The sequence below is a fragment of the Pongo abelii genome, chromosome 18 (assembly GCF_028885655.2).
Source record: "Pongo abelii isolate AG06213 chromosome 18, NHGRI_mPonAbe1-v2.0_pri, whole genome shotgun sequence".
Classification (NCBI taxonomy): Eukaryota; Metazoa; Chordata; class Mammalia; order Primates; family Hominidae; genus Pongo; species Pongo abelii.
This window is the reverse complement of record NC_072003.2, coordinates 68,569,453-68,580,799: the sequence shown is the minus strand read 5'-3', so window position 1 is coordinate 68,580,799 and position 11,347 is coordinate 68,569,453. Positions and strand designations below refer to the sequence as shown.

At 45.8% G+C, this 11,347-nt stretch overlaps 1 protein-coding gene across 2 annotated transcripts in view; it reads right to left on the bottom strand.

Annotated features, from left to right (window-relative positions):
• Window positions 1-1,321: 1,321 nt before the first annotated feature.
• Window positions 1,322-11,347, bottom strand: part of TANGO6 (transport and golgi organization 6 homolog) — a 242,660-nt gene continuing 232,634 nt past the window's right edge. Inside the window, exon 18 of one of the 2 annotated variants that reach the window (XM_024233267.3) lies at window positions 1,322-2,060. In XM_024233267.3, the coding sequence (XP_024089035.2) occupies window positions 1,884-2,060 (177 nt within the window). In that variant the 3' untranslated portion in view covers window positions 1,322-1,883. The remainder of the gene's footprint in view (window positions 2,061-11,347) is intronic. The other variant, XR_010137850.1, reaches the window with a different exon arrangement.

The window sequence follows — 11,347 nt, the reverse complement described above, 5'->3', positions numbered from 1 at the left end:
TGGCACATACCTGTAATCCCAGGTACTCAGGAGGCTGAGTGGGGAGGACTGCTTGAGTCCAGAAGTTGAGAATAGCCTGGGCAATGTAGTGAGACCCCACCTCAAAAAAATCAATGAAGAACAGATGTTTTTAGTCACTTGCCAAATAGTTCAAATTAAGAGGTGATCTGTAAATGGAGATAAAGGTACTAGGATGCTTCATGAGGCACTGGAGGGTTTTGGACTAGATAGTGTCTTAGACTAATCAAGGTGGTCAGTTAGGATCTGTCCTCAGAACTGGAATGCAGTTAACGCAAGTGAAGTTTTAAGTGAAATGGATTGTGCAACACATTCGATCTGCTGGTCTGAAGTGGGTTGTGTGGAGTCTAGTTAAAGGAAGGTCAAGAAACAAGCATTTTTATTGTACATCCAGCTGGCACAAAGGAGATTCTTCTTAGATTTGAAAGCCCCAATGCCTATTTTCTAGACATCCTCGATTTGGAGAACAGAAATTAATCCAGCTACACTAGCTGAATGGAAATATTCCTTAAACACGCCTAGCTAGATTTGTTCTAATTCTCTGCTCACTAAGCTCACTTGTGATCCTGTTCATAAGATGCCCTCTTTAAAGGGATGCCACCAAGGAAGATCTGACTCAGAACCATGTCTGTGATCTGGCCAGAGAGAAATATCCTGTTGTTAACTAGCAAATAGCCATGTTTGTGTATAGATCCTTCAGTCACTCGAGCTTTTGGAAACTGCGTTTTGGTTCCTGTGGGTCTGGTCACCCCAGAGAGCGTGATAAAATTCTGTACCTAGCCCTGCAAAGCTGAGGACTGATCAAGCAGCTCTGTGTTGGCCTCATCAAGGTGTTGACAACAGGGAGGGCTAATCTGAAGCAGCCAGCCAGTATCTCCTTTCTGTTATCTATTTTAGCTGCAGTCAAAATGCAGCGGCCAAAATATATAAAGAAATAAAGTGGAGACCACAGTGCTATACCTGAAATTGTTTCAACAGCCCTGGCATTAGGCCACCAGCATGCATTCTTTCCAGCCTGCATTCAGTGTGAACCCATTGTCTAGGCATTCATCTTTCTGAAGGAGCAGAGGACAGAAGGCAGGATGTAAACTCTCTGGATGCTCATGGTTCTTTTCTCCTGATAATCAGGGCAACTCTCTGCAAACAGCAGCAGGAGTGAAGAAGAATGGCCTGGGAGGATAAATACAGGGCTTACCCTTCTTCTCTGGAAGAGTCAACCAGCTTGATTGTCCTTTCTGGGCATCAGAGCCTCTTCAACTCCACAGTTTTCCATCTCGACACCAGAGGACCAGATTTAGCCCTGTTGTTCTTTCCATCCAAGATAATTTTATTCCATTTTGCATTATTTGATAACCATTTCCTTCCCCTCCCCACCTCCAACTGCATCTCCTACTCTGAAATGCCTCTTGAGCAGCCAAGGGTGGCCAGTTCTGCTCCTCATTTTCCTGAGGAAGAAGAATCTCAGCCTGAAAGAATATAGAGCTAGGTGACATATGGGTGGCCAACCTCTTCTCCTCAAGTTCCGAGAGTGGGCAATTAGTGAAATTCCATCAATCATGTTAAAATATACTTTCACCAGGTAGACATCCTTCTCTCAATGCTAGAGGACAGTGAAAAATGTACAGATTAATGAGATCTGTAATTGTTTTCTCTTAACTGCACACCCTTCAGGCTGAACGCGGGAGTGCTAAACAGATGCCTTCGGAAGAGACCCTGAAGACCCAAGTGACCCACACCATAAAACCACCCCGAGGGTCAGCCATGCTGCCAGCACTCAAGAAGCAGCAGGGCCACCTGCTGGAAGACCTGGGCATGGCTCTGGGTGCCTTGCCCTGCCTGCCTCCTCCATGTCCTTGGAGCCAGGTCTATGGCAGGACCACGATCTTCTTCTCCAGCTTCTGTGGAGGGAACAGGAAGTTTTTCATGATGTCATCCAGCTCTTCTAGGGCCAACTGGGCATGGAGCTTGGCCACGTCATCGGGCTCCAGACGCACCACGTGCTTTAGCAGGTGGTAGAGATCCTTGAGGACGGCGCTCAGCACCTGCATGAGAGAGACAGCCATGACTGCCTATCTACTGTGCCGGCATTTCTCAGTACGACTGAACTGCCCTCTCCACCTGCCTGAGGAGATCTGTGAGGACATCCACAGACTTCCTGAAGATGATGTGGCTGGGTGCAGTGGCTCATGCCTGTAATCCGCACTTTGGGAGGCCAAGGCAGGCAAATCACTTGAGTCCAGGAGTTTGAGACCAGCCTGGGCAACGTGGCAAAACCCCATCTCTACAAAATATACAAAAATCAGCCGGGTGTGGTGGCGCATGCCTGTAGTCCCAGCTACTGAGGAGGCTGGGGTTGGGAGGATCATCTGAGCCTGGGAGGTCAAGGCTGTAGTGAGCCATGATTGTGCAAAAAAAAAAAAAAAAAAAGAAGATAATGCATGGCCATCTTGGGTTGGAGAAGGAGGCAGGAGTGGTGCTAGCCCTTGTACTGAGATAGGTTTCCCATTGTGTTTCTCACTCACCCCATGCCTAGCTACATGGCCTTGGGGCTTCTGCTCCCCTTTACTCCCAGGCCCAATCATAGGTCCCAGACTCCTTTATTCAGTCCCAAAGCATGGCAGAGACCTCAGGACCACAGACAGGCAAGACTGCCCAGATATGGTTGCTCCCAGAGCAAATGATTACCAGCATTTTCCTCCCCAGCTCCCCATAAAGCCCTCTGCTACCACCCACAGAATGGGCAACTATCTTATGAAACCCAGGAGGCTTTTTTTTTTTTTTTTGAGATGGAGTCTCACTCTGTTGCCAGGCTGGAGTGCGGTTGCACGATCTCGGCTCACTGTAACCTCTGCGTCCAGGGTTCAAGCAATTCTCCTGCCTCAGCCTCCTGAGTAGCTGGGACTACAGGTGTGCACCACCATGTCCAGCTAATTTTTGTATTTTTAGTAGAGACGGGGTTTCACCATGTTGGCCACGATGGTCTCAATCTCTTGACTTCGTGATCTGCCTGCCTCGGCCTCCCAAAGTATTGGTATTACAGGCATGAGCCACCCCGCCTGGCCTAGGAGGCTATTTCTTGAGCAATCATACCTTTCCTTGCCCCTACTTTAAAAATCTGTCACCAGGCCGGTGCAGTGGCTCATGCCTGTAATCCCAGCACTTTGAGAGGCCAAAATGGGCAGATTACTTGAGATCAGGAGTTAGTGACCAGCCTGGCCAACATGGTGAAACCCCGTCTCTACCAAAAATACAAAAATTTGCCATTTGTAGTCCCAGCACTTTGGAAGGCCGAGGCGGGCAGATCATGAGGTCAGGATAGTTTAAGACCAGCCTGGCCAACACAGTGAAACCTTGTTTCTGCTAAAAATATAAAAAATTAGCTGGGCGTGGTGGCAGGCACCTGTAATCCCAGCTACTTGGGAGGATGAGGCAGGAGAATCACTTGAACCCAGGAGGCGGAGGTTGCAGTGAGCCGACATCGCGCCACTGAACTCCAGCCTGGGTGACAGAGCTAGACTCCATCTCAAAAAAGTGGCACATGCCTACAATCTCAGCTACTCAGAGGGTGAGGCAGGAGAATCACTTGAACCCAGGAGGCGGAGGTTGCAGCGAGCTGAGATCGAGCCACTGCACTCCGGCCTGGGCAACAGAGTGAGTGAGACTCTGTCTCAAAAAAAAAAAAAAAAGTCTGCTACTACAGTTTCCATTTTTCATGACCAATGCTCCGATTTTATGGTCTGATATGGAATTGGGAGGGTGTCAAAAGCACCTACTCACAGGAGCTCCTACTTCCCTAAAAAAATCCTCCTGGCTTGGGAGCTAGAACTTCTAGCAAGAAACAGGTTTCAAAGGAACAGGATAACAAAAATAAGGGAACTGAGGCCGGGTGTAGTGGCTCAGGCCTGTAATCCCAGCACTTGGGAGGCCAAGGTAGGTGGATCATTTGAGGTCAGGAGTTTGAGTCCAGCCTGGCCAACAAGGTGAAACCCCGTCTCTACTAAAGATAAAAATTAGCAGGTGTGGTGGCGCGCACCTGTAATCCCAGCTACTGGGGAGGTGGAGGTTGCAGTGAGCCAAGATTACACCACTGCACTCCAGCCTGGGCAACAGAGTGAGACTCCACCTCAAAAAATAAAATAAAATAAAAGTAAGGAGATTTAGGGACCAACTGGTCCAACTAGGTACAGGAGGCAATTGGGCCACAGGAGGTCATGTGACTTGTCTGCAGCTACTTGTAAAGTTACTTCTGGTTCAGGGCTTTTTGCCTCAAATACTACTACTTTTTGGGTCAGGTACTATTTTAGGTACCTATATGATCTATATATGATCTAATTTTTCTGCCAGTCCCATAGAGGAAGGTAATTTTTATTTATTTATTTATTTTTGGGACGGAGTTGTGCTCTGTCGCCCAGGCTGGAGTGCAGTGGCGCACTCTTGGCTCACTGCAAGCTCCGCCTCCTGGGTTCACACCATTCTCCTGTCTTAGCCTCCCGAGTAGCTGGGACTACAGGCGCCCACCACCATGCCCGGCTAATTTTTTGTATTTTTAGTAGAGACAGGGTTTCACCGTGTTAGCCAGGATGGTCTCGATCTCCTGATCTCGTGATCTGCCCGCCTCAGCCTCCCAAAGTGCTGGCATTATAGGCGTGAGCCGCCGTGCCCGGCCTAGAGGAAGGTTATTAGCCCCATCTGATATTTGCAGAAACTGAGGGTTAGAGGGTTAAGGTTACCCAGCTAAAAAAATGATGGAGCCAGGTTTCCAACATCCAGAGCCTGTGTCCTTATTTTTTATTTTTATTGAAAAGATAATATAGTACAAAAGAGTACATATTAAAAGGTAAGGCTCTCTTCTACTCCAGACTCCTAGCTGTTTCCCTTCTCAGAGGACATCATTCATATGAAGACATTTTCTCAGTGTTTACAAGCACACATGTGTATACTTCTGTTTCTTGTCCCCTCTCCCCCAGTTTTTTTAGACAGGGTCTCACTCTGTTGTCCAGGCTAAAGTACAGTAGTGCAATCATAGCTCACTGCAGCCTCAAACTCCTGGGCTCCAGCAATCTTTCGTCTCAGCCTCCCAAGTAACTGGGACTACAGGTACACACCATCATGCTTGGCATTTTATTTTTTTGCTATGTTGCCCAGGCTGGTCTTGAAATCTTGGGCTCAAGCAATCCTCACACCTCAGAGGTTGGGATTACAGGCATGAGCCACCAAGCCCAGCCTTCCCTTACCTTTTTAAAGTACAAAATTATATTCTATGCTCTGTTGTGTACCATGATTTTTTCCCCCACTTATTTTGTAGATCTTTTGTATAACTGGCACATATGGAAATAACTTATTTTTTATAGCTGCAGAGGATGAATGTAATGCAATTTATTTACCCATCTTTCCAATGAAAGTAATTTAAATTCTTTTTTATCTTTTGCTATTGCAAATATTGCTGCAATAAACATTTTTTTGAAGATGGGGTCCTGCTATATTGCGCAGGCTGGTCTTGAACTCCTGGCCTCAAGTGATTCTCCCACCTCAGCCTCCTGAGTAGTCAAGATTAGAGGCATAAGCCACTGTGCCCAGTGCAATATGCATTCTGATACTTAAGTCATTACAGACATGTGCAAGTATATCTGTAGCACAAATATCTAGAAATGGAATTTCTGGCTCAAAGGGTAATGCGCATTACAATTTTGATAGATATGGCCAGAGAGGTTCCAATAATTTACATTTTCCTCAAACACTATGAAAATTCCTGTTTCCCCGTATTCTTATCAGTGCCAGGTATTGTAAACTCCTTATTTTTGCTAATCCAGTAGAAAAAAATAGCATTTTGCTGTTATGAATTTGCATACTTCTAACAAATATATAAACATAAATTTGTATTTTTTTCTGGTATGTATAATTCAGCTTCTCCTTAATGATCTGTAAAAACTCCATTTTTTTTTAAGTCCATTATCTGTCATATGAGTTGCAAATATTTTTCTCCCAGTTGGCATTTTTTCTTTGTGAAATTTTTTATTCTGGTGAAGAAATTTCCATTTTTGATGTAGTTAAATTTATCAAATGTTTTCCTCTGTGGTTTCTGGATTTTGTATTTTGCTTAAAAGAAATAGGGCCTATAATCTTAGCCATTATACTATGCAATGTTTCTTTATTTTATTTATTTATTTATTTATTTTTGAGACAGTTTTGCTCTTGTTGCTCAGGCTGGAGTGCAATGCATGATCTCGGCTTACTGCAACCTCCGCCTCCCGGGTTCAAGAGATTCTCCTGCCTCAGCCTCTGGAAGTAGCTGGGATTACAGGCATGCGCCACCATGCCCAGCTAATTTTGTATTTTTTTTTAAATAGAGACAGGGTTTTGCCATGTTGGTCAGGCTGGTTTTGAAATCCTGACCTCAGGTGATCCGCCCACCTTGGCCTCCCAAAGTGCTGGGATTACAGGCATGAGCCACTGCGCCCGGCCTGTTTTTTATTTTTGAGACCAAGTCTCCCAGGCTGGAGTGCAGTAGCCGAGACGGGCAGATCACCTGAGCTCAGGAGTTCGAGACCAGCCTGGCGAACACGGCAAAACCCCGTCTCTACTGAAAGTACATAAATTAGCTGGGCATGGTGGTGCATGCCTGTAATGCCAGGCTGAGATAGCAGGCTGAGATGGGAGAATCACTGGAACCAAGGAGCTGGAGGTTGCAGTGAGCCAAGATTGCGCCACTGCACTCCAGCATGGGTGACAGAGCAAGACTCTGTCTCAAAAAATAAAAATAAAAATAAAAATAAAATAAAATATAGAAACGTATATTTAACTTAGTCAACTCTACGCAAAGATTTTGTAAGGCCGTTTAACAATGGAAACATCTAGATCTTTCGTTTAAAAGGCTTCTGGTCTAGTGGGGATGAATAAGAAGATATTCACGTAAAGACAGACAATACAGAATAGAACATGGTAAAGGTCACGAGAGAGAGTGATGAGACATCAGAGAAAAGAGAGGACACATTTTAGGCATAGGAAAGTGCACTGGAGATGGCGAATGGAAATGATGGGAAATAGTTAATTCAGCGGGTAACAAGCACATGGTCTGGGCCCAGGGTCCCCTGAGCATTCCACCAAGTAGACTGTGTCTAGCACCACGTGTCTTGGACTTGCTGTAAGAAGAGAGCAAGAGCCTTTCCATCTTTTGATATTCCTGATCAGCATGGACACTGGGGAGTGGAGGCAGGAAGTCAGGGCAAAGGGCTACATAGAACAAGCTCCCCAGGCCGATCCTTCCCCACAGCGGGCCTCCCTCTGGCCGCCTGTGCTCCAGCTGTGCCGGCCTTCTTTCTTTTCTTGCCTGAACAAAGCTCCTCTCAAGGCCTTTGCATATGCTAGTCCCTCAGCCTGGGAGGCTATTAATATTTTGCTTCCTCTTCCTAGGACTCCTATATCCTTGGCCTCCAGGATTCTTTCCCTACCCCCCCACCTAGGTAAGTTTTCGTGCCCTTCCTGGAGTTCTGTTTGTAGCCCCTATCAGGACTGTAATGTAAATATTTATTGTGGGGCAGGTAGGTGGTGTAAAAAATAAATAAAAATAAAATAAAATAAATATTTATTGTGTACTTTAAAAAAGGTTTTCCTCTCTAGATGGTAAGTACTATTGACACTGAGGCCATGTTTTGCCTTTTTTCCTTTTTTCTTTTTTGAGAAAGAGTCTCGCTCTGTTGCCCAGGCTTGAGTGCGGTGGCTCTATCTCAGCTCACTGCCAACCTCTGCCTCCTGGGTTCAAGCAATTCTTGTGCTTCAGCCTCCCGAGTGGCAGGATTACAGGCACGTGCCACCATGCCTGGCTAATTTTTGTATTTTTAGTAGAGACAGGGTTTCACCATGTTGGCCAGACTGGCCTCGACCTCCTGACCTGAAGTGATCCACCCATCTCGGTCTCCCAAAGTGCTGGGATTACAGGCGTGAGCCACCATGCCTGGCAGCCTTGCCTTTTTCACTCTGGTATAGCCCCACTGCCTCAGAAAGTGACTGGTACATTGCTCATACCTAAAAAAAATTATGAGTGAATAAAGGCATTCATGCGTGCTACTCCTGGCTAGTCTCTCAATTGGTAAAAGCAGAAACTCCTAAGAATGTCGACTGAAACACTGCCAGACAACCAGGGTTGTGACCTGCAGTCACACAAGGTCCCATGCTCAAGAGGGCCAGGTTTGCTTGGTCTAATGATCTGCTGTTGCCATCCTAAAATTCTTCCAGCCTGGGTAACATAGCAAGACCTCAACTCTACTAAAAAAAAAAAAAAAAAAAAAAATTAGCCAGGCATGGTGGCACACGCCTGCAGTCTAGGGCTTGGAGGCTAGGGCTGGAGGATCCCTAGAGCTCAGGAGTTTGTGACTGCAGTGAACTATGATCATGCCACTGCACTCTAGCCTGGGAGACAGAGTGAGACCCTGTCTCAAAAAAAAAAAATCATAATAATCTTATTTTTGAACTTGTGTGTGTGTTTTTTTTTTTTTTTGAGACAGAGTCGTGCTCTGTCGCCCAGGCTGGAGTTCAATGGTGCGATCTTGGCTTACTGCAACCTCCGCCTCCTGTGTTCAAGCGATTCTCCTGCCTCAGCCTCCTGTGAACCTGTGTTTTGTAAAGGAAGTCCAATGGGACAGGGAGCATGAATGTCAGTGGAGGAGGTAAGATTGTGTTCACTCCTCTTTGCCAGAGCATTTGCATCTGGAGTTCACTGTGCCCCATAAGCACAGGATTCTGGTGGACTCACCATATGGGGGAGGGCAAAGGCTAGAAGCAAGTACGAGGCAGGCATGGCTGTTACATTTAAGAGTGGGCAAATGGAGGCCCCAACAGCTTGGAGAGGCGATACTTTTCATGCACTTTCCATGCGTTGCTTCGAACACAGAAAGAAGGCAATGGCTTTCTAAAAAACACAGAGGACCATGGAACCAGACTGCATCTTTCTTACTCATTCACTTCCTTATTTTAGCCAATCGTTTACACTGAAAATAATGGCACAGCAGGGCAACCCATTGTTCTTGTTCCTTTTAGTCCTTTCTTATCAGTAGATCAAAGGTAGACAGTGTTGGTTGAATGTAAATGTATCAAGAAATGAGGCTGGGCGCGGTGGCTCACACATGTAATCCTAGTGTTTTGGGAGGCCGAGGCAGGCGGATCACCTGAGGTCAGGAGTTCGAGACCAGCCTGGCCAACATGGTGAAACCCCGTCTCTACTAAAAATACAAAAATTACCGGGCGTGGTGGTGGGTGCCTGTAATTCCAGCTACTCGGAAGGCTGAGGCATGAGAATCACTTAAACCTGGGAGGCGGAGGTTGCAGTGAGCCTAGATCGTGCCACTGCATTCCAGCCTGGGAGACAGAGCAAGACTCCATCTCAAAAAAAAAAAAAAAGAAATGAAATAAAAATGTTGAATTCAGGCCAGGCGCGGTGGCTCACGCCTGTAATCCCAACACTTTGGGAGGGCAAGGTGGGAAGATCACGAGGTCAGGAGATTGAGACCATCGTGGCCAACATGGTGAAACCCCGTCTCTACTAAAATACAAAAAATTAGCTGGGCACGGTGGTGCGTGCCTGTAGTCCCAGCTACTTGGGAGGCTGAAACAGGGGAATTGCTTGAACCCAGGAGGCAGAGGTTGCAGTGAGCTGAGACTGAGCCACTGCACTCCAGCCCGGGTAACACAGAGTGAGACTGTCTCAAAAAAAAAAAAAAAAAAAAAAGTTGAATTCAGCTGGGGGCAATGGCTTATGCCTGTAATCCCAGCACTTTGGGAGGCCAAGGCAGGAGGATTGCCTGACCCCAGGAGTTCAAGAGCAGCCTGAACAACATGGTGAAACCCCATCTCTACAAAAAGTACAAAAATTAGCCAGGTGTGGTGGGGTGTGCCTGTAGTCCCAGCTACTCGGGAGGCTGAGGTGAGGGGATTGCTTGAGCCCAGGAGATTGAGGCTGCAGTGGGCCATGATCTTGCCACTGCACTCTGGCCTAGGTGACAGAGTGAGACCCTGTCTCAAAAAAAAAAAAAAAAAAGTTGAATTCGTGTTGTGTAGAGTTTCTACTGTTCTGCTAAGAAGGAAATACATATGCATGTGTAAGCTATGAAATACAAATTGTGTAATTTCAGTGATTCTCTGTAGGAGCTAATGCTCTTATATTTGCATTTAGAATTGGCATTGCACAATGTAAAGATGAACAGTAAAATTCATGCTAATAATTTAACATTTTAATTTTTCTCCAGCAAATAATAAACATCATGACAAGTAGAGAGAGAGACTTAGACCCCATCTCTTTAAAAAAAAAAAAAAAAGCATACTTTGGAAGGAAAAAAATTATATTTCAGGCCAGGCACAGTGGCTCATACCTGTAATCTGTGCACTTTTGGAAGGCCAAGGTGGGTGGACCAACTGAGCTCAGGAGTTCGAGACCAGCCTGAGCAACATGGCGAAACCCTGTCTCTACTAAAAAATTAGCCAGGCGTAGTGGCACATGCCTGTAATCCCAGATACTCGGGAGGCTGAGGCAGGGGAATCGCTTGAACCTGGGAGGCGGAGGTTGCAGTGAGCCAAGATGGCGCCACCGCACACTAGCCTGGACAATAGGGCAAGACTCTGTCTCCAAAAAAAAAAAAAAAAAGTATATATATACACACACACACATAGGCATTCGAACCAGAGTGACTCCATTTTGAGTGAGGGCTAGAAAATGAGGCTGAGACTTGCTGGGCTGCATTCCCAGAAAGTTAGGTATTCCTAACCTCTAGATGTTTATGGTTAAGGGAATGAATTAATAATGCTTACCAAACAGACTCAGACTTAGAAGTATCCAGATATCCCGATATCTGGAGATCAAAGACATTCCTAATTTTGCTTTAAATATGATAATATTGATTCTTGCAAAATATAGTAATTAAGAAAATTAATCCTTTATCACAAGTCCTTGTAGCAGAGCACATCTCCCCATATATATGAGTATTGTATCTAGGGTGGACACGTTCCTCCTCTTACTTTTGGGAACGTCCTACTCTGTCTATGGAGCAGCTGTTCTTTCACTACTTTACTCTCTTAATAAATTTGCTTTTACTTTCCACTGCAGACTCGCCCTGAATTCCCTCTTGCATGAGATCCAAGAAGCCTCTTTTGGGGTCTGGATTGGGACCCCTTTTCTGTTACACACACACACATACACACACAGCACTAATGGTACTTTCTTCTTGTTGTTATTTGTTTTCCCTAGCAAGGAGCCCTGCATTTTAACCTGCACTGGGACCCACATATTATATGGTCAGCCTGCAAACAACCCTCAATGCTCCTAGCCCAGTGTCACCACATG